At 44.6% G+C, this 26,523-nt stretch overlaps 2 protein-coding genes across 3 annotated transcripts in view; both read left to right on the top strand.

Moving 5' to 3' along the window:
- MAP4K3 (mitogen-activated protein kinase kinase kinase kinase 3) overlaps positions 1 to 5,165 on the top strand; it is a 69,924-nt gene extending 64,759 nt beyond the window's left edge. For both annotated transcript variants that reach the window (XM_088521296.1, XM_088521298.1), the window contains 2 exons: positions 580 to 635; positions 3,783 to 5,165. In XM_088521296.1, coding sequence (XP_088377422.1) covers positions 580 to 635; positions 3,783 to 3,870 — 144 coding nt within the window. In that variant the 3' untranslated portion in view covers positions 3,871 to 5,165. The remainder of the gene's footprint in view (positions 1 to 579; positions 636 to 3,782) is intronic.
- A 5,026-nt stretch (positions 5,166 to 10,191) lies between these two features.
- Positions 10,192 to 26,523, top strand: part of SOS1 (SOS Ras/Rac guanine nucleotide exchange factor 1) — a 47,802-nt gene continuing 31,470 nt past the window's right edge. The window contains exons 1-6 of the mRNA XM_088521300.1: positions 10,192 to 10,281; positions 18,998 to 19,123; positions 21,442 to 21,573; positions 22,035 to 22,199; positions 25,243 to 25,452; positions 25,921 to 26,064. Of these exons, the coding sequence (XP_088377426.1) occupies positions 10,195 to 10,281; positions 18,998 to 19,123; positions 21,442 to 21,573; positions 22,035 to 22,199; positions 25,243 to 25,452; positions 25,921 to 26,064 (864 nt within the window). The 5' untranslated portion in view covers positions 10,192 to 10,194. The remainder of the gene's footprint in view (positions 10,282 to 18,997; positions 19,124 to 21,441; positions 21,574 to 22,034; positions 22,200 to 25,242; positions 25,453 to 25,920; positions 26,065 to 26,523) is intronic.

A 26,523-nucleotide genomic window follows, 5' to 3' on the forward strand; every position in this document is an offset into this window, starting at 1 on the left:
GAAAAGTGACTTTGGAGAAAGGGAGCTTTGTAAAAGGTGCTGCCTGCGAACACAGTGACTTGATACCCTTTGGAGTATGCACTGGACTGTGACCTGCTGCTTTTTTTGGTGCTTTGGCATTCACATAATCATAAATCTTTCTCACAGTAGTACAAGTCATTTGTATTTCTCTGTTAAGCTCTTCGGAATATAAACTTACTGCAATATCATTATGATCCAGAATTTAAATGAAATGTATAGGTATTTTGTGTGCCATTTACCTGACTCTGGGATATCTGCTCTAGAGTAAAACAAATTGCATTCCACAGATACCTGTTTCGCTCATGTCTCCAAAGAGATTTGCACCAGTAGCAGTGCTGAGTCCTGCTGGCCTGCTTAAAATTGCTACCAGAGATGTTAATATAATGTAGCAGCAGTTGTAGAAAATTTTGAAAGTCCTTGTTTAAGAGTGCCGGTTGCTTTAAATCCTCTAGCTGATTTAAATGAGCAGTGAATTCACAACATCAGTCATGGTCGGTTCTTTAGGTTATTTTTTAATGCATTTCATGCATAAATGCCTGTCTTATTTTTGTTGTCTAGATCACGCAAGAAATTTCTGATAATACAAGGATATTCAGGCTTCTGGGATCTGACAGGTATGAAAAGAACTGGACGGAGCATGTTAGAAGAATAATTTATCTCTTCCTCCTACCTTTTCAAAGTATTTTTGCTTGTTTCTTGTGATTCCTTCTGTAGCCCTTGCTATTTCCTTTTGCATGCACAAATGCCTGTCAGTCCCTTAGCTTTACTTCTTTTCCTTCTGAAGGAGTAGGAATATTGCTTGTGGGCTTCCCAAAGGGACTCTACCTCAGTAGTAGGCCCATATTTGGCTGCAATCACAAGTCTCTGGGAATGTCTTCCTTTTTGCACTGCAGTTCTTGCCTTTGGTTTGGTTAAAAATCCTCACTTTTCAGATGCTCTGCTGCAGCAGCCCAGCAGGAGGCAGATCCCTTGTGGCAAATGCAGAAAATACATAAGAATGTAAATATCATGCATCTTCCCCTAAAAGGGGCTCTAACTGTTGTCCTCCCAACAAGATAGCCCGTGTGTTCCAGGGCCCTTTGTTCCCAGTCCCCATTGTAGCTGTTCTCCAGTGTCTTTGCAGCACTGTTAACGCTGTGCCTCTGTCCCACACGTCTCACACCAGCTTGCTCAGTCAGTCATCGCTATTTTAGGAGCATCACTGACTTCCTCAACTTTCTCTGCCCTGTTGTCGAACTTTGTACTTCTCTAACAGCTGTGAGACAGCAGATGTTCTGTCCTCTGGGGAGCACGTGCTGATGTGACAGCTTCACCAGCAGCGTATTCGTACACAGTGCAAAGACAGACTCGTTTTTCTGCTGAGAATTGCTGTTTTGTGCCTCTTAGAGGGATTCTCACCTTTGTGTGGCATTGCAGAACCACTGAGAAGCTTCACATCAACTGGAGCCTAGAATTTCCCCCCATCTGCTTGTCTAAGCTCGATGCGCAGCCCTGTAATTGCCCTTAACATCTACAGTATTGAATAGCACCATGGCTTTACGAGCCAGCAACCTCACAGCTGGTTTTGCTGACCACAGGTTGGGGATTCTGCCTTATGGGGACCATCTCATAGCTTTTGGTAACTAAGAGCAAAACTTGAATTTATCCAAATTGAATGCATGTAACGTAATGCAAATGTAACTAACTGCATTCATTGCTGATGTCTCTGCCAGGAAGGTGTGTGTGGAGCTCAGCTTCATTACACTGTTTCTCTTAGTTGTGGACTGAGAGTGCAGTTCAATTTAAAAACAAGTCGGGCTTCAGAAGGGAATATCACATTGCAGCTCATTGCCTTGGAAAAAAATACATTTTTCGCAAATTACTGGACCATATTTCCAGCTCATGTTGATGTTCTTCTAAATTTGAGACCAGGGTGGAAGCCTTTGCACTGCAATAGATACCAATTCCAAACTCTTCGGACATCGTTTGGCTTGCAGGACTGTCATATTTCATACTTTATCTTTGAAACCTTCCCCAGCAATACCTGCCCATAGGAACTGGGGCTCTGAGAAGCCAAAGCGCTGATGTCGGGGTGATGAGAACTCCCTTCCTGCTTGCTCTCAGTGAGCAGGGAATGCCCTGTGGTCTGGGGCGGCATTTCTTTTCAGAGCATTTGCAGCAGAGAGGCTGGGTTTTCTGAGCATTAGTTTTAAAGCAAGCAGCCTCTTCCTGGTTGGATTCTGAATAGTTGGATTTGAATTTCCCACATTTTCTACCTTTGCTCTTTAGTGTTTGTGTGGCAGAATTTGGTCAGGAACAGCCAACAGATACCAGCAATTTATATATCCTGATCAATTCAGCAGTTTCAGTGCTAGTTAAACACCTTGAATAGGCTGCGAAACTGAGTTGTGATTGTCTTTGAAGGGTATGGTCTGACCTAGGATATTCTTTATGGTCTTTCCAGTTGTAGTGAAGACACAGCTAACCCAGTTTCCAGTCTCCAATGCTGGTCAAAAGTCCATGCCAGGAAAAAAGTATGAGAGAAAATAACATACATGGCAATCCTTCCCTTGGAGCCTGTCTCAGCCTCCAAGACTTTGTGTCTCTGAGCCTTTGAGAGCTCGAGGAAGTTTCTGTGGATTTGGTGATCCATCACTGGACTATGTGGACTCAGGGGGAAACTCAGAGTTGAATGTTAGGGCTTGTCATGTCCAGTGGCCAAGGATGGGTGAGGTGACCAGCTCTCCCCTACCGCAGACTCACACATGGTTGAGGTTGGAAGGGGCCTCTGGAGATCATCCAGTCCAACCCCTCCTCCAGCAGGGACACCCAGAGCATGGGGCACAGGGCGGCATCCAGGCGGGTTGGAAGATCTCCAGAGAAGGAGCCTCCACAGCCTCTGGGCAGCCTGTGCCAGGGCTCTGGCACCCTCACAGGAAAGAAGTTCTTCCTCACATGGAGATGGAACTGCCTGGGTTTCAGTGTCCATGTGCTTGCCTTCACAGAGTGCTCAGGATGACTAAAATGATCCTTTATTTTTGTCTTCTGAGAGTGGTCTGAATGTAGCTCTTCCAGTGCGCAGTGCTGAGTGTGGGGCGAAATACCTGACCAAGCCTTGTCACAAGTTTTCCTTGGAGAGGTCCAGTGTGCCCTATGCCCAGGTCTTGCACAACACAGCAGCTGCAGTTTTCTTCTCACCACATCTGGCAGCAAGTCAAAACATGGGCTGTGTGTAACTTGAGGCCGCTAAAAGAAGCCTCTGTCGTAACAACTTCCTGCACCTCTCGCTGGGCATGCCGCCTGCAAGAGGGAAGGGGGTGACTTTCCCACCTTTTCAGTGAAAGCCTGATGTCCTCCAGGGCTGCCCCATGACGGCCCGGTGAGCTCTGTGTAGCTCCAGGGAAACATGAGCCCGAGCAGCAGGCTGGGGTGGGTGTGCATCCTTCTCCAGTGCCTGCTGAAAGGTGTGGACGAGAGGCAGGAAGCGTTGGGAGCAGTGAGGAGGTTTCAGACAGGTAGGAGTGGGGAGGGTATCACTGCAGGGGGGTGCTCAGGCACTCAACTAGCAGCCCAAAGAGGCTCTGGAGATCTTGGAGAGGACTCTGATGGCTGCCTTGAGATTGCCCCTGCTTTGAGCACAGGGTTAGACTAGAGATGTTCAGGGAAAGAGAAAGGGCTGCTCGTCAAACTGCCCAGTGGGAGGAGTCTTCCCGGCTCTATCCAGCGATGCCTTGAAGTGAAGGAGTATTTGATTCACTGTGGCTTTTTTCCCCCTCTGCCAGGGTTGTGGTGCTGGAGAGTAGGCCGACGGACAACCCAACCGCCAACAGCAATTTATATATCCTGGCAGGGCACGAGAACAGTTACTGAGACCAGTGCACGGCGACTCACCGTGACAAGAGAACACTCCTGCTGCAGAGCTCGGGGCAGGCTGAAAATGCACAAAAGCTGCAGCAACCTGACTTCAGTTACTTAATAATTTATTGTGGCATGAGAAGATGATGAGAATTGTTTGTGGTATGGACACATTAGCATTAAGATACCACAGAAGTGCTTAATTTACTGTTATGTAATCTTTGTACATAGGCAGTATTCTTCAGCAAAACTTCTTGCTGAAGACCTACAGTGACCTTATGTAGATAGTGGTCCTCCTGTTGAGTACAAGTGTCTTACCTGTACAGATGTAAAAGTCACTGAGGATGATAAAATGAAATTGGGGTACTATTTTAAGGACTTCTTGTGTTTATTATAAAGTGGGATGCTAGCAACAAATATAGTACATTTAACAACACTATTGTATTTTATTATATGTAATTTACTAATACAAATAAATCTTAACTTTTAGAAATTGTAACCAAGGCTGTAATTGGATTACAATTTTGTTTTTAATTTTGATGCAACACACTGGTGTTCATGTTTGCACAATGTATTGAGATGTGATGTATTTAGTCACAAAGGTAAGCTGTGACTTTGTGGATATGACTTGGGCTTCAGATTTCCTTCTTTTTGGTTTACTTGAGTAGTTTTCTTTGTGAGACAAAAGAGTTAAACACCTGTATTTTTATATTTAATTAAAACTTTCATTACAATAATTTCTCTATGCTTGAAAAAATACTTCCTGAATGGGTGTCAGTCCCCAAATAGTGGTACCTTGCTGTAACACTGCAATAGGTGTTTGAATTACTTGTGTATACAATGGTTAAAAATTAGCATTACTGTTCATCTTAATAAATAGTTTCATATCACAGTGAAAAGTAGCAACATTCCACACTGTGGAAATAGCTCAAAGATCTTGTCACTTTGACTTTTTTTGGCCTTAACCATTTTCACACTTTTCTTGATTTAGGGTGTTAACACATGGCCAAAATAATTTAGTTACTACCTCATGCAAACAATACAATGGTTACTGCGTATCACAGGAACTTAGTTTTGATCAGAAGTATTTTTGATTGCTATTTTCCAATGGAGTATGTAAATGCCAAGTTTTAGCAAAATGCACACATTTGACTCCTTTTTTGTATATGTTCTTTATATTTTATTGTGATAATATACACTAAAAGCAAACTAAATTTAAAGTGATTTATGGCCTGCATTATTGTTGTGATTGGTAATGCTTTGGAAAATGTTCCCTCATGTATATAATGTAAAATAAACTTTTTTTAACACGTTGTTGTACAAGTAGATTACCACCTGCACTAATTTCTGCATAAGACTAACCTGTGCTGATCAAACATACTCAGTTTTGAGTTCTCCTATTAAATGTTGATGTGCCAAACAGGGAAGCTGGGCCTGCTGAACGTATGAAGGGTCAGACTTTTGGGTCTCCACTGGATTTTGGCTATTTGGCTCCTCAGGGTAGGTGTTACCTTCCTCTTGGCCTTTAAGCACCTGACCTTTACACTTCAGAATTTGTCTTCCCTAATTTCAGCTTACTTCTCGCCTTCCATATCTTCCCCCCACCCCATTGCCTAGTTTTCCACATACAGTGGCAGCAAAGTGATTTTTCCCACCTGCAGGGCTCTCTTCCCTGCCTACGGGACTCAGCTATGTTGCTTCTGCTGGCCCCATTCCCTCTCCTCCCTGCGCCTGAACTTCAGGGCAGTCCCAGAGGGGGAGATGGTACCATGAGCCCCCCTGTCAGGAAGCTGAACTCTCAGTAAAGGCAAAAACTTCTGTGCAGTTCACAGTGCATTTTTGCTACTGCTGCTGCCTCAGGGGGATTTCCATCTCTCACAGCCTCTTCCCCACTTAAACACACAAGAAGTGGCTGAATTTTAAGCAAAATGTCCCTAAAAACACTTCAGCTGATGTGTAAATGAGCACTCCCTGAACCTGCTTCCTCCTGCTGGTTTCTGCAGCAGCTCTAGCCCCTTCTCTTGCTGCTTTGAGGCTGCAGCTAAGTTACAGGAACTCAGGGGCAGGGGTTTCATTTTGGCTGAGTGTTTTTTGGTGTGTGGATGCAGTGTGGGATGCAGCTGGAAGAGATGGCTAAACGGAAACTAAAGAGGACAGGGCAATGTTATGTGACAGGAAGGGGAGAGGAAGGTGGTGCTGGAACAGGTTTGTCTCCAGTGCGTTTAAGTAAAGACAGCTTGGCTGCTTCTATGTGCTGCTCTCTGGTCTCAAAGATGAGGAAGTAGCAAGGTTTTTTCCTCAAATCCACAAAAATGCTGGAAGGGGAAGGGGGGTGGCCTGCACACTAGGCTGCTCCTGAAATCGGGAGGCCTCCAAAGGGTGCCAGGGCTCCTGCCCTGTGACAAATTGTCCCATAGCAGAAGTGGGGGCTGCGCTGCGAGACTGCTCCTCTGGCTTCCCGAGCGCCGTTGCCCTTGTGCTGCCTGAATCCCTGCGGGAGCAAGGTCTGCTCTGCCAGGCTTCCGTAGCCACCTTTCCCGGGGTAAGGCTGCAGCTTCCTGGAAGGAGCAGGTCCCTAGCCAGGAAACCCAACCAGAGGCAAGACAGCAGCTGCAGTTACAGCAGCTCCTCTAATGGCTGGGGTGGGTTCTGCTTTCCTCCCTGCTCCCAACCCCATCTCCTCTGGCTGTTCCCAGGCAGGAGTGTGCTGCACCTTCCCACAGGCTTCAGCTTTAGCAGCGGCTCATTGGGTTTTAAAGGGTTCTACACAAACCCCTGGAAAGAAGCTGACAAAAGCAGAGGATGTGCCTAAACCTCTTGCCTTCCTTGGAGGAAACAGCCTGGGTTAATCTACAACATGGGTTATGCACAGCTGTATTTCAGGCCTGCATGGAGAGATGCAGGGGCAGCTGTGGGAGGACAAGTGGCTGATGAAGGGGACACGACCCTGGTAGACTCTTGAGAGTTGCTTTATGGAGAGTGGGGTTAGCTCGTCTGCCTCTCAGCAGCATCCCCTGCAGTGTGGCTGCTTTCATGTCCTTCCCTCCTCCAGAAACACCTTGAGTGCAATTGTTCCCCCGGAGCTAACTGAAATCCAACATGATCCATGTCCGAAAACACGTGTGTGGCTTCAGTCCCTGCCAGGCCCTTCTGGTGACGTCCCCTTCTGCTCCCCCCAGCAGGTGCTCAGGCTGGAGCCGGGCTGTTGCCCCGAGGCCCAGCTGCACTCCCAGCCCTTGGAGGGTCATACGGCCAAGCAACGCACGGCAAAGGGCTGCGGTGCCCTGGGGACCCCCGAGATCCCCCTCACCCACACACTGCAGACAGTCCCGGAGGCCACCAGCGTCCTGGCTGCCACCCTTCGCTTTGGCTCCTTCTGATGGACAGCAATGGCAACCAGCACCATCTCCACCTCTCCTGGCTTCAGGGCAGGTCATCCCGCTGCCCGGCTCCCCACATTTCCCCTTACCACGGCGCTTTCTCCTTCCCCTCTTGCTAAGACTCACCCATCATTAAGTCCTGCAGCAGCTCCTGCCCATTCCTTCCCACAGCAGCTTGCTCCATAGGGAACGCCAGGAAGGCCGCCGTCCTCCCTCTGGGTCCGTAGGAGCCCTGCTCGTGGCAATGCACATGTCCACACCAAGTAGCCGGCAGCATCTGAGACTGGTTGGCAGCACTTCGCCTGCCTCAGCTGCTCTCCGTGGATGATGGGGCATGAATCTAGAGATCTGAGTCCTCAGTCGGTGAGCAAACAACATCCTAGTGCTCTCAGTCACGTTCAGGGGATAGGTGGGATTTTTCCCATCCTGCCTTAGATGCTGTTTTAATTTTTCTGTGTTCGATGAAGCAACAGCTCCCCGGCCAGCCCCAGTGGTAACTGCAGCACACTGAGTTGCTTCACAAGTAAAACTGCGTCCTCCCACACGGCACACAGAGTGCGTCTGGGATTAGGTAGAGAACAAGTAGCCATCGAGAAGCCTGGGCTGCCCTGTCCGCTGACTAACACAGGGCTCCCAGAATGGGGGGCTACATGGTCCGTACTGGACAGGCCTGGGCACAAGAGGGCTCCGGCCCCGCTGTGGGAAATGGCCCTGTTAGAAGAGGAGCCTCCACTTTGCCTAAAAAGCCACTCAAGTAACCGTAGGCTTTCGCCAACAGCCCAAGCCATGGCCATTTAGGCAATACTTGGGGTTCAGATGAAAGACAATTTCCCTCAGGCTATTCAAGGATCTCAGATCCCTCTCCTTGCCCTGCCTGACCATCATGTCCAAAGAGAGGGTCTGGAGCATTGCTGCAGTCTCACACCCTGGTCTGTGCACATGCAGGAGCTCCTGAAGTATTGCACTGCAGGATTTAAACTCTGGCAGACTGATTTTTCACCATAAGGCAATGAGTACAGCATCTTCCCAGTCTATCAGATGTTGAGACTGAGTGTTCCTGAATCTGCAGGCAGCCAGGCAGGCTGAAATAATAGCTCTGAGATGTGAAATTTCCCTCCTTTCATCCCTGTTCCAGCATGTTCAAAGCAGAAGCCCGACTCCTTCAGAGAGGAGAAATGTGCAGAGGAAAAATGCCCGAGGCCTGGCTGAGGGGTGAAGACAGCCTTTCTGAGAGGCTCCGTGCATTATCTGCCAAAGCAGTGCTAGCTCCTCAGGAACGTCTCCTGTCCCTAGCACTTCACAAACACCAATTAGCGGAGCCTCCTGACGAGATGCCATTCCTGACAGATGTTTGTCTAACCAGTCCGAAGGGAGACTCCACAGGCTTTCCGAAGCCATCTGTGCAGGTACGTCACCCTCCTCCCAACTTGAAAGCTAGCCCTAAGCCTTCCTTTCAGCAATCAGCACAGATTTTTGTATGTCTTTCCTATCCCTCTCTCTGAGCTCTGTAACAGCAGGTCGCTATCGGCCCTTGTGCTCTTCCTGGCCCTCGAACCTTGCAGAACAGAGCAAAAAATATTCTCTCCAGTATCATCCTTTCCTCCCTGCCTCCTGCCTATCAGGGCCCACGGACCAGCAGGGACTTTGTGATGGTTAAGCCACTGCACCCTTGTTCTCCCTGACCTTTTCTTTTGGATTATTTTCCTCCAGAACCAGGCTCACTTTTCACCCTTAAGGATGTCCTGGCACTGCTTTAATGCATGTTCATTTACACTTGCCCTCTGTCCACACGTGAGGTGACTGTACGCGTCGCGCAGCAAGAGACCAAAGGCCCCCAGGAGGCATCGCGCAGCCTCACAGCCTCCCGCCCGGCACAGTCACAGCCGCACAAAACAAGAGTCCATGATCCCCAGTACAAGAGGGATGTGGAGCTGCTGGAGAGAGCCCAGCGCAGGGCTACAAGGATGATCAGGGGCCTGGAACATCTGCCCTATGAGGAGAGGCTGAGGGAGCTGGGCCTGTTCAGCCTGGAGAAGAGAAGGCCGAGAGGGGACCTGAGCAGTGTCTAGAAGTACCTCAAGGGAGGCAGTGAGGAGGAAGGTGCCGGCCTCTTTTTAGTGGTGACCACTGACAGAACTAGAGGTAATGGCCACGAATGGAACCACCAAACGTTCCACAGAAACTTAAGGAAAAAAAAAATTAACAGTGAGGATGACAGAGCACTGGAATGGGTTGCCAAGGGAGGTTGTGGAGTCTCCTTCTCTGGAGATCTTCCAAATCCGCTTGGACGCAGTCCTGTGCCATGTGCTCTAGGTGACCCTGCGTGTGCAGGGGGGTTGGACTAGACGATCTCTAGAGGTCCCTTCCAACCTTAACGATTCTACGATCATCTTAGGTGCTCCACGTCCCTCGTGCGAGGACAGCTCGTGACAAGACCAGCGCCCGCCACGACGCCAAGTGGCGGGGACACTAACGGCGCTCCCCACAGAGCCGGTCGCCCCCCGAGGTCCAACGAGCAGCCGGGTGGGCGGCACGAGCAGGCGACCCCCCACCCCAACCCCGGCTCCGACCCCAGGGGCGACCGTTGGCGACCGTTGGCGACCGTTAACGGCCGCCCGCCCGCAGGGGGCGCGCGCAGGGCGGGGCCCGCCCCCGCCGGGGCCGCGCGCGAGCCCGCGGCGCCTGCGCGGGGCGGGGCGGCGCCTGCGCGCTGGCCGCCAGCCGTGCGGGCGAGGAAGGGGCGCGCGGAGCGGCGGCGCTGCCCGCGGCCGACCCCGCCACCCGCCGCCTCCCGCCCCTTCCCGTCCTCCCGCCGCGGGGGCGACCGCCGAGAGCCGCGGGAGGGGAATGCCGCAGCCGACTCCCCCCCCCGCCGCGGGTGGCCTGCCGGCGGCGGCGGGGGGCCGCCGCGCCTCGCTCTGAGGGGCCCGCGCCGCCGCCCGGGGCCGCCGCCGCCGCCATGCAGGCGCAGCCGCTGGGCTACGAGTTCTTCAGCGAGGAGAACGCGCCCAAGTGGCGGGGGCTCCTGGTGCCCGCCCTGAAGAAGGTGAGCGGGGGCGGGGGGCCGCGCAGGGCGGCAGCGGCGGCCTGGGAGCGCCCCGGGCGCGGCGCCTGGGCCCGCGGAGCGGCGCCGCGCGGAGCCAGGCCCGGCCTGGCGGCCGCTCCCGCCGCTGCTCCGCGCTCCGGAAGCGGCTGCTCCGCGTCGGCCGGGCGCCCCGCGGCGCGGCCGGGGCCGCGGGCATCTGCCCGAGCCGCTGCCGAGGGGCTGGCGGTTAACGAGCGCCCTGGTTTAATGGCGCTCGCTTCGGGCCGCCGTGGCTGAGGAGGCTGCGTGAGGGCGGAGAGCGGGCCTGGCTGGTTCGGGAGGGATACCGGCATGCAGGGAGGCTGCCTGGAGGAGGGAAAACCTCCTCGGGACTCATTTCTCCCTCCTCCGGTCAGGGCTCGGCGAGCAGGAGGCTTGAGGTTAACGGGAGCTTCAGCTGCCCGTGCTGTGGCTGCGGTCGATGGAGTTTGCTGATGTGCAGCCGTGTTCTACTTGGTTGTAGTAATTCACCGCGGCTCCTGCACCGAGGGCTCGTGCCCAGGGCTTTGCCGGCCCGAATGGCCAGTCCGCAGTGTTGTAGCTGGACCCGTTTGGTGTTTCTTCCTAATTTCCCCTGGCAGTGCGTTGCCTCGCGTTTTTCTGGGCATGCTCTTTGAGATCTCCAGCGCTGCGTGGCTTCATCCACTTCTTGGAAGTCTTCTTCCTTGTCTCATCCATAACAGCGTGTTGTTAATGCCTTATCCCTGATCATTAGTCACCGTTTTAGAAACTAAACTTGTAGGCTAACAGTGCGACCCGAGCTAGCCCTGATTCTTAGGCTGCTGTTAAGCCCTTGGACAGCCAGCCAACCGAAGCATGGTTGGAAGCTGGAGCTACCAAGGTCCGAGCTCCGGAGAGCTCTTTCCTGCAGTGGGTGGGTTACTCCCTCCTATAGCAGAGGTTCGTCGAGTTTGGAATAAAACTTAGTGCTATGTGCTGGAGGAGAAGAGCAAGGACCTGAAGACAAATACGAGTTGGGATGCTGGAATTACTCGCTACATTTGAAGAGCTACGTTTTATCCCTGTGGATAAGCAGTTTGTGGAGCCACCCTGGATTAAAGATACTCACTGTGTGAGCTGGATGAACACTTTGGAGAAAGAAAGAAAGGAACGCTGGAGTTGGAAGACAACAGCAAGAGAAAACCAACAGTGATGAGTTATGAATGACAACAAACGGCCAGAAAAGGTATGGTGGTCTTGATTTCACTGTATTATGCTCTATTTCTTGTTGTGTGCGGAGGGGAGGCAGAGCGAGGTGGAGTTGCCGTTGAAGACTGTTGTTGTACACTCAAATTGCAAATGTGTGGCAGATGGTAACTCTTCTAACCTCAGCTCTTCGTGAGATCACCACCTGTCAAGCCACTTTTTGCAGGCCGTAGTCCAGTGTGCTCCAGAATCATAGTTTTCTTTGCTTACTGTTCTTGTTCCTATAAATGTAGAAATGAAGCATGTCTCCACATTACCATCTGCTTTACTGACCACCTGGATGCCCTAGTTGCAGTACCAACTTAAATGGCAAATGAAAGTTTGAAAAAAAAAATACAGTATTTTCTACTAACTTGTAGAGGTACATGTGATTCAGGGTTTTACCCTCATAGGCCCCATAAAGTCATGAACTTAACTGGCAGGCTTACTTTGACTGTCTTTATCATTGAACTGTTCAGAAAACAGCGATGGTACTGCAGCTGTGCATCCAGTGAGCTTGAGGTGTTGACCATCTGCAGTGCTCTAGGCCCAACCTATAGCTAGAGGCCAGCATGTGTAGCTGGTAAAACGGAGAATGTGGCTCGTATGGCAGCAGGGTCAAGGGGCAGAACTAGTCTGCAGGGAAATGTAGGGCCCTTTGGCTTCCTTGCTAAGTCACTGCAGTGAGCTAGCTTGGTGACAGTCGGTCGACCTGAAGCTCTTGTGCTATGAAGTTGATGGCTACTAGAGGAGAGCTTTTTCCTTACGACTCCCAGCGAGCTGCCCGTTCTGGTCCTTAGTCTTAGGTAGCGACAGGAAGCAGCTTACTAAAGTCCCCCTTAAAGCCAGTTAGATGTACTAATAGAGTTGTGATGTCTTCCTGTGCAGTTGGAAGACAGACTTGACCATTTGGAAAGAGCTATACTGAAGTGATGTCTTTGCTTAGGAGGGCAGCATTTAGATTTAATATGGCTAAATTTAACGTGTATCATGATGGAGTGTCCTCAGCCACTGGAGAGAACCACCATACATGGACTGAATCGTTAAACTGCCCTTACACTTTTGTTACTTTGAGTTGGCTTATAGCATGGAATCCAAATTACAGCTCCCCAAACAATTATTTACAGTGGTTTAACAACACATAGCTTTTAATTATGTATTTTTTTCCAAGGAGGAGCTCTGATTCCATGTTTTTATCAAACACCAGAAAACAGAATATATAGTGAGAATAAATCTCTTCCTGCATCAGTGAATGCTTAGGAGAGTATACCTTGTCTTTCACTAGATATTGACCTTAACAGTGGGCTCTGTCGTGCACTGTTTTAGCATGGAGCAGCTGCAATCAGTAAAAGCAGCACTTGTACCCTTAAGATCATAATGTAATGCCTTTTCTTTTTATTTTTCCTTCAGATGCTGTCAAAATAGACTCCAAAGCACTTCATTAGGAAGGAAAATGTGTACTCCAAGAAGTTTCTCTGCCTGGTCACGGTTATTTTGAAGCAACAAAAAGGGAATGTTAGAGAGATCTTCAGTGGCCGTCGAAAGACGGTGATCTTGATGATGAGATACAAGAAGAGGAAGCAAGAATAACACCTGGTGTTTGAAACTGTGGTTGCGGAGAAGGACAAAGTGAGATGCTGGTGCTGAAGAGAAAGGATTCAAGATGTACAAAACAAGAAAGCGCTCGAGTGGCTGGAGGTGGAGATACGTGTCTTTTAATAAAGAAATGGAAATCTTGGAAATAGGACTTGAAGGGGATGCCTGCAAATCAATGCCTCTTTCAGCCTTGGTGTTCCTTCACTATTGGTTTTATACATGTATTTTATTTTGACTACATTTTTTCTGGGTATTTTTTCCCTAAACATCTTTCTAAACATCTTCCTTTCCCTCATGACTTTGTCTTGCATAGCTTTCATTTGTGAAGTAGGAGTTTCTCTGCGTTCCTATGACTTGCTTCTTCCTTGGTATGTTATAGACTGAAAGTTGAAGGAGATACAAGGACTTTCTTTTCACACAAATACTCCACTGTTTGAAGTAGCTGAACAGTTAACAAGGCAAGGCTAGGTGTGTAAGGTGTGTCTCAGAACTTACTGTGACCAGGGCTGGATTGAGGTTGTTGACAGTTTAAGGGGGATTTGCTTCTTTGGTTAAGGCAAAAGTTTGCATTCAGGTACTGTGTATACTGTGTCTTCTGTACATATGTACATTCTATTCTGTACATATGTAGTCTTCTGTACATATGGAGCAAAAGAGACAAGTGTCCTAAGTGACTTCAGGTACCCAGGAAACCATGGCCGACCAAAATACTTTTATCTCAATCTTTCAATTAGCTGATTCTTCAAACTAATGCCACTCCACTTGCAGCTTGTTGCTCAAAATGCCAATAGATGTCCTGAGCGCTGCTTTACTGCAGATACAGGACATCCTTAGTTTCTGATGGCTATGGAGAATAAAGTTAAAACATTCCCATAGTTCAAGTCTTGTAAGTATTTTCACTTGTTGACTGCAGCTGCGTAGAACTGCTGCCTTGATGTAAGAGACATATTAGCTAAAATCAGAATCTTGCAGCCTGTATGGCTTTCTTCTGAAATTTGGATCTAAGACTTGTGTATTTGGTTTAATTCATTGAGGTTTTAACTGGTGGAGGTAACAAAACATTACGTAATGACACAAGACAGGATTGCCTTGTATCATCAAAATTCTGCCAAAAGAACAGCAACAACAAAAAAATGCTAACTTTCTAGAAAATATATTTTGGAGTGTTTAAGTAACAAGCTGTTTGTTCTTGGTAGTAGTTTAGTCATTGAAGAAAGGTTGCAAAAGGCATGTTGAGTATAAGTAAGGGCTGTAAGGTTAGTGAAGATTTTCAAACGAACTGAAGAAAATAGCTGAAAAAGAAATTTTTCTGTGCTGTTAAAGATCTCTTGAACAAACTATATCCACAAAGGTCTGTTTATACTGCCTCTCTGTATTTGGTATTTTGAAGGCTTAGGAAAATATTCACAACTGATAGAATTTTGCCCCATCGGAAATCCTTTTGGAAGACACCTTGATCTGTGATTCGGGAGGGCTGTTTGAGGCCAGGCTTCTTTCCAACTTCAGCTAATGTAAGGAAAACCATAATTTTCTTTTTGAACCTTTTTCCTCCCTCTGGTGGCAGGAAAATATTCAGCATCCCAATAGGTAGGAAAGACAGCTATGTCTCTTTCTTTACTTTTACTGTCTCTGTCCCTTTAGCTTCTTCCATTTTGTTCCCACAACACTGTAGCAAATGTGACTTTTTTTGTTTCGTCTCCTGTGGACACTTGCTTGCAATCACTTCAGCGTCTACCAGGAACAGCAGTACCTGTACCCAGCAGCGAGGTAGAATTGTTTCACCGCATCCAGCATCATTTGTTTCATACTTTGACTTCTTGCCAGAATCCAAACAGATGGGTAGTCTTGCCCAGATACAGAAAGCAGGATCCCTTCCTAACATTAAGTGCTTCATTTTGAATCTGGTCCTCCCTGACATAACTTTAGAACAACTACCTTCTGGTATATGGTTTTTCAAAGCTGGTAGAACTTCTACTCTTCCTGCTGGGACACAGTTCTATAGTTGTCTCTGTACAGTCTCCTAGCATGTAGGACTTTCTTCGGTCTATTCTGTTTTTAGCAAAACAAATACTGACAACTATGAGCTCATTTACATTGACTGCTTATGGTGATGGGAAGTGTTGAGGTTGTATTTGTAGTTTCACGCTCAGCATCAATCAACCATTTTTTTTCTTGGAGATAAGGTGACCAAGCGAGAGGTCACTTCAAGTTATTTCTGTGGAAGTCTTGTTTCATATCAATCAGATTGATGAATTTACTGTGCGACTGTGGGGACTGGGTGTCCTTTCTTACCTGTTGTCATACACCTCTTAAGTGCAGAATAAATTGCTGTGTATCGTTCTAGACTGTATCTTGAATTATCCTGTGACCAACCATTGAATCGTTCTGGACTGGTCAGAGATGAAACCTCTGAGCAAGCTGAAGCTATTTAGTCTGTGTCCTTTTAACTCTGGAGGAATTTGGTGTGGGTGCCTCCTCTTTCCAGTGAGGCTTGTGGATGCAAATAGATTGTAGTTTATGATGCAAAATTCGACAGGCATGGTTTGAGAAAGGTCTATACAAAATAAGTTGCCAAAGGGTTATAAAATAAGATGATAAATGCAGTATTTTTATCCTTGTATTGTTCATTAAAATTTCTAGTTGAGTTTCAGGGAGTTTTTTGACAGCTTGTCAGAAAGCTTGTTTCCTAATTTTTAAGCTGCTGCTGTTTCTGATGGAAACTGCTTGTTCTTATCAAAGAAGTAAGCCCTCAGTGGTCATACCATGGGATTTTCCTAAAGCACTACCAGGTTTTCTTAGCTATGCACTGGTGTGATCTTGTTCTTAAGCTGTTCAAGAAATGCTTGCTTTGCTTATCTTTGAATTTAAAAAGATCCCACGTCTCTTCCTTTTGAAAATTAGAAAAAGACTGGAAGAATTGAACATTCAAAAAAAACCCCATCAGATTAGTTGAATGACAGCTGGAGCAATTGAAACAAGTATTTATAGCTGATACAAATTTGTATAAGACCATTAGATTTGGGGGAAAGGGTATTTTTTATACTGAAGTTTCTCTTAAGCTGTTAATTTATATGTACAATTTTGGTTATGTTTGTAGCAGGGAAGGGATACGTTCTGTCATTATTTAAGGGAGAGGTTAAATGTTTAGAAAGTATCTTAACATCGCTGCGCTTCAGATGATGATAGTCTGTATGTTTTTAACATGTGGATTCCTAACACTGCAAATGAGCTGGTGGGATTGAAGCCATGCTTCCTTCTCTCAAGGGTGATAAAGCAGGGTGAAAAAGACCCAGTCTTTTAAATTTGAAATCTGAATTGACCTTGTGAAAAAGATGGAAACCACCCCTCCACAGTGGGTTGATTTCCTTATTTTTTTCTTTTTGGTAGCTGGTATAGCACACCCAAACAAATGTTCTCATTTCTTGTCTTCTCTTAGTAACTCTTGCATCTTTGCTAGTGATGCATCGTGTCTCAGATTAACTTCTTGGGACTTGCTTTGAGTAGTCTCAAACTCAGTGTTTCAATCTGAGCATTTAGGTGCTCAGATTTGCAGCTCAGATACTGAAATTACATGGTCTGTGATAATTGCATACCACAGTATCCTGTAATTTTGCTCATTAGTCTGGTAGTTTTCTTGCTTTCCCTTGCATGACTTTGAAACCTAAATGATACTAAACCTCACTTAAGTAGCGTTGCAACTTACATACTTAACATAGGCCAAGTATGTTAGTAAGCAAATGATATCTCACGATGTTTTTCTCTGACAAGGTGGATATTCTGCATGAGCAGAGCTTGCTAGTGCCAGGAGATGATGGCCTTTGAGAAGAACGATGTAATTACCCGCAAACATAAAAGTTCCAAACATTTTTTTCTAAGCATTTATCTTCTGAACTAGAAGCAGGTTATCTGTGTAGACCCCTTTGGCTGACTGTGCCTAATGTTTCAGGTCATAGCCTGATGTGACTTAGTTTTGTTGTTGTTATTCATTTAGTACCTGTGTTGCAGACTGGGAGCGCAGGATGAGGCTATGTAAGTCTAGAATCAGTTCTCCAGGCCAAGGAGAAAGAGCCATTCTGTGTCACCCTGGTTTGCCATGTTGTGTATTTCTACTGTACAATTGGCTAAGGAACTGAACGCTTTTTGAAATCAAAACTGCTAGATTATATTGTAGGGTCAATGAAGTGTTAATTTGTTCAGCTCTGATGAAAAAAGAAGGAAAAAAATTTCCATGCAGCTCATATCAGCTGGGATCTTTAAGAGAATCTTTTTGCCAGTCTGTAGTTTCTGGTGGTGCTGAGATGCTCCAAGACACTACAGTATTTCAGTCACCAGTGTTTGAATTGTCAGTAATGCTCGGGCTAGCTGTTGCTTGAGTATCTCCAAAAGCACGCTCTGTGTAGTGAGCTTTTTGGCAAAAATGAAATGATTGGCATCAAAATGCTTGCTTTAGCTAGGCAGGTGGAGAAAACTTCTGTTCTATATTTGTCAAGTGCTTTTAAGTTGAAGCAATAGATTTTTAGAGATGTTCTTTAAGATCTTCTGCACACGGGAACACAATCTGCAGGTAACTGAACCTGTGATTTAGCATATTTAAATGTTAACAGCAGTTATATGAACACCAGGACTATGCCCAGACATGAAGTTTTTGAACTAATGAGTTCCTTAGCTGGCAAGTGGATTTCTATTTAAGGCTGATTTGCGTTTGAACTTCGTAACAGATTTAATTCTTGCTATAACTGCAAACAGGAACAAAAACTCAACTGCAAAATTAAATAATTATGGCAGCAGGATTTGAATATAGGCATGTGTTTAATATTTGGGTGAGACAAGATTGTTGGGTGCTGATTGGAGGTGGAGAAGTTCCCTTGGTAGTAACTTGGGGAACTGGAGACATTTACTGTTGGGTGCAGAGGAATGGTAAAATGATGAAATTGGGACTTGAAATATGTGTTGCGAAAGGCAGCAGTCGGCCTGCTCTGGCAATAATATTTGCCATTGCTGCTTAGGACTGAGGTTAAACGACCTGTCAGGTTAAGCTCTGAAGGGCTGTGCTTTGAATGCCTGCAGTTTAACCTGTTTTAAGCTGCCCAATTTGCTAATGATAGTGCAAAGGAAAGGCAAGCTGCAGACTAGTTTTGGAAGTTAAATAACTATCTCGAAAAATAAATTGGTGACCTGACCCTTTGGCAGGAAGGTGCAGGTTTCTGCCTCAGCTTTCATCTCTTGGGAGGATCCAACTTTGAAGGACCCTCAACAGCCACTTAATGCCAATACACTGTTGTGGTATTTTTCTGTGTGTTTTCTATTCTAGAGGCTGGCAGCCTCCTTTTTGAAAAAGGAAGAGCATGGAAACAAACTTCAGACAACTCTAAACCAGGCTTGCTAGTGGGAGCTAAGTGCAGATGAGCTAAATCATTTGAAGGCAAAATATTACTGAAATCTGAAGAATTCAAGCAGTCACTGTTTCCATAATACTTCACCTTTGAAAAAGTTCTGTATCTCTGCTGATAGCTTGAATGGCATATAGTGAGCTGGAAAAGGGAGGAGAGAGAGGAAAAAATGTGTAAGAGCTAGGGAAAAGCCAAATGTATGCAGTGTTTTTTAAACGTTTTTTCCTAATTGCCCTGCTAAGCACTGTTATTAATTAGTTGTTTTCTTGACATTAAATGCTACTAACGGCACTCCAAGTGCGTTTAGCTTTTGAGGTTTATATTTCTACGAAGTGTAATTTAATGTTTTGCTTAAATTCTGGGTGGTGTGTTTTTGCAGAGCTGCTTTGTTGTTTTTCTTTGCGTTTTGTCAGCTTCTCTGGAAGCAAACACAGGCACTGTGGAAAGAGTAAAATCCTATTTTTGCAATTGCAAAGTGCAATCTGAATTTTTCTGTTTCATTATAGGTTCAGGCACAAGTCCATCCTAAACTTTCCTCTACTGAAGACGCTTTACAGTACGTTGAAGAGTTAATTCTCCAGTTGTTAAATATGTTGTGTCAAGCTCAACCAAGAAGCTTTCTGGATGTAGAGGTACAGCGAATATTTTCTTCAAGTCTGATCTGTGTCTTCCAACTTAATTTGAACAGTTGTATGAAAAGTCTAATACATGAATCATTTCCAAATGTAAAATTGAATGCACTGAGTAAGAAAGAAAAACAGTAATTATGTATCTTTATGTATCAGAGCTTCAGCATAAAATGTTTTGGTCTGAGTTACCTAATAGTGCTTTTTATATATATATGATTTGAATTTGTTGCTCAATACACAGTAAAACTGCTTTTGTATAACTGTACTGTTGTATAACAGATGGTGAGTGTTACTTTGGTAAGCAAAGCTGACTGGTTTCTTTCAAAAGCCCTTTCTGCACTTGTATTGCATTCAAACCGTAGCTGCTTAGTCTGAGACGTTCTCAGCGTGATGATTTAGTCTAATTTCTCTCTTCTCTTACTCTTTCCCCCCTCACCTCAGCAATTTAAACAAAAATAGTTCAGTCACTCTCTCAGAATGAGTTAAGAAAAAGTTATTTCCTCTATAGCGAAACCTCATAAATTTATCTTTTCAAAGCCCTCCAAACTCTTGTACTAGGAGAAGCAGCCTGAAGTTGGAGAGAAGGGGTATGCATTTCATTTCCACTTAGGAAGCAGTCTAAGCTATAAGTTTATAGCTAAATCATAAAATTATAGCTCAATTATAAGTTCTAAAATTATAGCTAAATTATAAGCTCTAAGCCCGTGAATCTCTTGGTAGCCCATGTGTTTTGCCAGTGACGGAAGAAGTCGGCCTGGTTGCAGCCTGCATCTCCTTTTCCGGTAGCTGGAGGCTGTGGCTGGGCCAGGTTAGGTAACAAAACAAGGTGCAACTTCCTTAAGGTCTGGAGAAAACAGTGCTGATGGTTCCTGCCAGGGCCGTGCAGGGGGCTGAGAAGCTAAGAGGTTGTGGGCACAGACCCGGGTTTATAATAAGGCTGGAAAGCCAAAAAATAGCTGTCCTTAACTCAAAGTTCATGAGCTGCTGCTTCCTCTTCTCTCTTAATTGCTAAGCCCTCTAATAGTGTTTCAGCATCCCCTCAAGTGACTGGCCTGTCTGCAACGTTGTTTCTGTGCAAGTTTTTTTGGTTATTTGTTTATTTTTAATTATTTTTTCTTTAGCATTGTCAAGCACAGCATTAAACACAGTTAATATATTAGGAGTCTGTGGTTGTGAATTCAAGCCCTTAGGATGAGAAATACAAGAATTAAAGGTGATCAGACAACCTCAGTTTACCCCGTTTGTGTTTATGTATGATGATGCTGTCTTTAATTATATGGTCACACACATTTATTTTTCCCCCTCAGGTCACCCCCATTCAGTCAGCAGACTGGACTGTGCTAGGGGAATGAATCAGTATTGGATAGTGAACAGGACTGTTGTTTGTAGGACCTCTCCTTTGCTTGAATTGCAGATGGGGTCCGGGGGAAGGGTGCACTTTGGAAAGTTGGGTGCCACCTTTGCAGGGCTCAGCTTTTGTGAAAGAGCTTTTGTTTTGGAGTTCTTCCTAAGTGGCCATTAATTTCATCTTCCCCATTTCATTGTTGCTTAAATTGGGGCTGCATTTACGTAAGTTAGGGGTGTGAGCTGAGGTCTGAAGAAAAAAAAGAAGTGAAGGTGTCCAAGAAATTGGTTTACCAGCATTTTTGGACTACAGGCTAACAAAAACAGTGAAGTTTTTGGACCTTCCTGTGTGCAAGTCCCAGTAGGGAAGCAGTTTAGGGCATAGGAGGGTGCAGGTGCATTCAGGCACCTTGTCTGCTGGAAGGAGCAAACGGTGAGGAAAAAATCCTGACAAAACTGTTTTGGACATGTGTAGTCCCACTGCAGTCTGTGCAGCTGGTTTTTGAAAAATATGGATGCTCTTAAGGAGTCTCTTTGTTAATGTCTTTGTGGCTTTGTTCAGAGTGGTTCCTATGCAAGTAATACCTGATGTGGACCGCATATTGATCAGTGATTGTAAATCAGAAAATGCAGAGCATCTCATCCAGTGTCCAGTATCCATTCTATACATGCCCCAAAGTTCTGTGATACCGTGTCGTTGTATACTTATATGCTGAATTATCAGGCATATTTATGAAGTGAACAAAAAGCTCCCTGCAAGGGGAGTGTAATTCTGATATTTCTCATTTTAAGCATTGAATGTTTGTGTGTTGATGTTATTCTAATGTTCAGACTATTGAATTTAAAGCTATATAACCCTCTGTAGTTGAAATAGCATTATCAAACGTTTCTTTAAGCAATGAGAAGTGCTTTGTTAATGTAGGAGTATAGCTAAACTCATTCATGCACTTACCCTTTAGTCTTGTCTTCTCTTTAAGGATCGTGTTCAAAAAAGTTTTCCCCATCCTATTGATAAATGGGCAATAGCTGATGCCCAGTCTGCTATTGAGAAGAGGAAACGAAGAAATCCGTTATCTCTTCCAGTAGAAAAAATCCATCCTTTATTAAAGGTAAGTATTAAAGGTAACTTTGTTACCTTATTATTTAACAATGTTACATAATTGCATTTTCTGTTTTTCCAGCCTAGTGAGTAGTACATATTTTTTTTCATTTTTTCATTTCATTTGAGGACTTTTTTTCCAAGAAATTTCTTGATTGTTCACTTATGATTTGTGCAACTCCAAGAAAACAATCATTTCTAACAAATGAGTACTTAACTTTATTTATCCAATGAGAATAAAATAATTTTGAAGAGTTTTTTTGATTCTTGTCTGTTCTCACCTCCACATTTAATAGCAGCCTAGCATCTGTAGGTTAACAGACTGCTGTACTTGCATTACTGAAGTAGACTGTGGATGTGTGGTGAATGTTTACTGAATCATGTCTTAAATTTCTGATTTTTAATTGTGTCCTATGATGTATATTTAATCACCTGAGTAACAGTGGAGCACTTGTTTATTTTGCATTTCAGGAAGTTCTAGGCTATAAAATTGACCACCAAGTATCTGTTTACATAGTGGCAGTATTAGAATACATTTCTGCAGACATCTTAAAATTGGTTGGGAATTATGTGCGGAATATAAGGCATTATGAGATTACAAAGCAAGATATTAAAGTGGCAATGTGTGCTGATAAGGTAAGCATAACTTGTTTCTCATCTTAACAGAAGGAAATGTTTAATTAAGTCTGGAGAGGATAGTGTTTATTTCTTATTGCATTCAAGGAATGTTGCACGTTTAAAAGCGAAGCTTATTGCACCAAAATATGGTTCCAGTAGTATTGCAAAGGTATCAGAAAGTTAATTGAGCTTACAGAGCTTTTCTTTGTGCTGGATAATAGTTCAGTAATTCTTTTGGAAAGCTAAGCTTAAGTATGGACCTTTTCGTAATTAATGGTCTAATAATTTGAAAAAGCCAAAAAAACCCCACCAAACCCATATCAGCCTAATTTGCCTTAGAGTTCTGTAATTTTAGCTGCGAATAGTCTTTCCTGCAAGAAAGACTAAACCCCTGGTGACTTAACCCCTCTCTTCAGTCTCGGGTCTTGGTCTGTCTCTAGCTGCACTTGTCTGTATGTTTCAGTGTCTTGTTCATCCTTGCCTGCTCTCTCTCACTTAGTCTTAATAGAGGGTAAAGAAGGTATCTTTGGAGATCTTGAAGTGTAGAGTATTTCTCAGGGAAATTGTCTTAATCTCTCTTGTACCTGCCCTGGTCAGTGGGGGAAAGCATTTGAATGTTTGTCATGGTAACAGCAGTGATGCTCATGCAGCGTCTTTCTTTCCATCATAGGTGAAGCTAGGGTAAAATAGTGGAAGAACCATGAGGAGTTTTGATTTAGGAGCTTGCCTTACAAGAGGGACTCTTAGTGCATGCACAGAAGGGACTTTTGAAAGGAAAGAGCAAGTGTGTATTGGGTTCCTTCCCCAATATACATTGCTTTTTGTTTCCCAAGACAAAGTTACATGACCTTATATGCCTGTTTTTCTTTTTTTGTTTGTTTTGGGTTTTTTGTTGTTGTTGTCTTTCTCAAGCGCTTCCACGCTTCTTTTTGTGCCATTCTTTTCTCTGCAAAATTCTGTCTTGTTTGCAAAAACCAAAATCTATTGCAATGCAAGCTGTTTCTCTTCCACTCTGTTCATTCTTTTTACTGGAGGACAGACTAAATCCTATAACTGGGATGTGTTTACTTTGATGAGGTTTTGTGGACTACGTAGCAGCTGAATGTGCCTGTGAAACAGCCTGGAATCCCTTAGCTCAAGTATGCCCTAGGACTGCGTCTATGCAATAATTATGAGCATTGGAGCCTGCTTGAATACCTGTATTATTCCATCTAATTGCCCCCAGCAGTGAGGCTGTAATACCCCACTTTCCAGAATTAGCTAGGATTCTGCCTATAATCTGAATTCCCTGGCTTTAAAAGATGATTCATCTTCTGTTTGTAGAGTGTGTCTTCTAGAAGAAGTCAGTCTTAATGCAAAATGTCCATTGTTCTGCTGTCACAGATGCTAAGACAAGGATGCGTAGCATGGCCCTCTGACTCATGTGGAGGAAGAACCTGCTGCATGCCCATTTCCCTCCCTTTTTAGATCTGAGCATTTTAGAGGAGTGTTAGAAGAAGACCTGGGTGAGGAATGAGTGCTCTAGGTGGGCATGTTTCTTCTAATAGTCAGGTGTGAGGAACCTACCAGACCATCTCTAGTGCTTCTGAACGGCCACATGGTCTGTGCAGAATACTGTCTTGTGTAGGTACAAGATTGCTGGCTTTATTGATATCTTTTAGATAATTGAGCGTGACATGATGTCTTGATTTGAAGAAAATCTTCTATGTATCAGGCTAAATGTCATGTTGTTGTTTCAGAAGTTTAGTGCTTGAATTCCAATTGGATAACTATTTTGAAAACACTTGACAATTTCTGTTCTCTACCATTTTAAAAGCTGTAGTTTGTTTAATATGTCAGCCTTCCTTCACATGGCTCTCGGGAGTATTTTCAGCTTTGATCCTGCAGCTTGCCATGCCTGTCATCTGTCTCTAGAGCATACAGACATAGGTTTGCCATGGCTTCACCTCCAACTCTTCGTAAAGAAGACAGCACTTTTTTTTTTTCCAGTTCTTATTTATTATTTGATATTTCATGACTTCCGTAGGTGAGTGTAGGTCCGAGCACCAGAGCTTTAAATACTGTCTCATCTCTCCATCCCCGGGCAAAGTCATCTTGTATAATAAACAGCATCTTTTGCTGGTTTCTTCTTGTAGAATTCTATATTGCTGTAGATTAAGTGTGTGAACTCTATTTAGGTTGTCTTTTTTTCTAAAAACACTTCAGGATAGAGTGCGCTTTATGAATTTGCAGTCCCCATTCTCAGTTTATTTTCAAGTTGTTTTTTCTGTTTCATAGGCAGCAACCTAAAGTATAATTTCTTCAGCCACTTGCTAAGTCATTGTAGTAATTTCTGGCTTAGACCCCATCTTTGGAAGAAGTATTCAGTAGTCTGCTTAGAAAATCTTCCTTTTGAGAGATAATTAGTAAGCCTTGCCAGGCCAAATGTATTTTGGTAGTTAGTTTTAGAAGTCCTTTTGTCTCTGAGTTCTGCAACCTGACTGCTGCCTTTGCTAAAATAGGAGCCCTTCTTTGAGGTTCTGTTTTAACAAGAGTGCTCTAGGGCTGTTAAGGATGGAGACCAGGACATATAAAGTGTGTGGGGGTGTTTCCAGCAGGCATTGCAGGGTCTGAAGACAATCATGTATGACTTCCTGTTAAAGCTAAAGGTGAAAAGCTTTCTAGAAATGCAGATTCTAGACAGAAAAACAGAATATTCAGAATATAATAATAAAAAAAAGTCTAAATGCTGTCTTGGTATACTTTGTAGGGCTCTTCCAATTTTCTAGAACCATTAGTTGATTTTTAGGACCGTATTCTTGAAGGGATGCCTGAATTGGTCTAAATTACTGGCAATGCCTCAGAAATGGTCATTGCAAATAGTAGTACTGCGACTTGTGAAATCATAGCAATGAATGTTGCTTTTGTAATACTCAGCTAATTGCAGAATGATATGCATAAATCTCCTCATGTTGATCAGTTTAACTTCATGGCAATAGTAGATTTTCTTCTCCAGTAACTTACTGGTAGATTTTGAAAAGATGGTATTTTCACTCTCTCTTTCTACCTCCCTGGTACCTAGGTGTTGATGGATATGTTCCATCAAGATGTAGAAGACTTAAGTGCACTAACTTTATCTGATGAGGAGCCCTCCACCTCAGGGGAGCAAACTTATTATGACCTAGTGAAAGCATTTATGGCAGAAGTGCGACAATATATAAGGGAGCTAAACCTCATTATCAGAGTTTTCAGAGAGCCATATGCCTCCAACTCCAAGTTATTTTCATCTCATGTAAGTATTTTGCAAAAATTATAACCTACTGTAATGTACTGGAAATCCAGAACTTTTCTAAGACTGAACTGTTGTCTGGTTTAATGTATGCATAGAAGAGAAAGTTCTGTTCTCTGGTTCCAAAATGGAAATCGCAAAGGAACACTTGTGGGGTAGTAATAATTTCTTCTGTAGAAGAAACCACCCAGCTTGCTCTGTTCACTTGCAGGCATATAATTTAAGGTTTGTCAATGTTGTTCTTTGCTCTTTTTGATTCATAATTGTTGATGCCAGTTTACAGTGTACATTATTTATATACACACGTTTCACACACATAGGTGTGTCTGAAAATATGTTTTAAAAATCTTGCTATAACACTGTTTCACAATTGTTTTATAGCACAGTAGCTTTGCACATAATGTTTTTTTTTGTAGAACTTTAGTGTCCATTTCAATGCTGAATTTTGTCTGCTTCTGTTGCTTTTCACAGGATGTGGAAAATATATTTAGTCGTATATCAGACATTCATGAACTTAGTGTGAAATTACTAGGCCATATAGAAGACACTGTTGAAATGACAGATGAAGGTAGTCCTCATCCATTAGTAGGCAGCTGCTTTGAAGACATGGCTGAGGTAAGAAAATAATTGTGCTTTTTGCTTTCAGTATCTCAGTGCAGATCAGTGTCTCTGCTCGGGCTGCCTTTGTTTAGGGTGAAATCTTTTTTCAGTGCCTGCCCCCCAGCATGGATGGACTGTCCTATTTTTGAGATTACTTTGACCTTACAGACTATAGACCTCAGCTTTTGTAGGTCTATGTAGAGTTTAGCTTTGGGGAGAGCGTGCATGTGCACACACATACACAAAAGAAGTCTAACACTACTGCGTAGATTTGGACGGAGGAACAGAAGAATCCTATAAATCAGTTGTAGGTCAGGGCTGCTAGAGGAAGACCAAGTTGAGCAAAGGCTTCTTTGCTAGCAGGCTTGCTGACTTGAGGAAGAGGAGTAGGCTTGTTAGGGGATGGAGACCAAAGCTCAAAGGTGATAGGAGAAGCAGGAAGAGAAGGGGCTGCACATAAGGGAAGGCATGACA

The sequence above is a fragment of the Tinamus guttatus genome, unplaced genomic scaffold, assembly GCF_059628265.1.
Source record: "Tinamus guttatus ecotype Peru unplaced genomic scaffold, ASM5962826v1 Tinamus_guttatus_pri_ptg000116l, whole genome shotgun sequence".
Taxonomy (NCBI): domain Eukaryota; kingdom Metazoa; phylum Chordata; class Aves; order Tinamiformes; family Tinamidae; genus Tinamus; species Tinamus guttatus.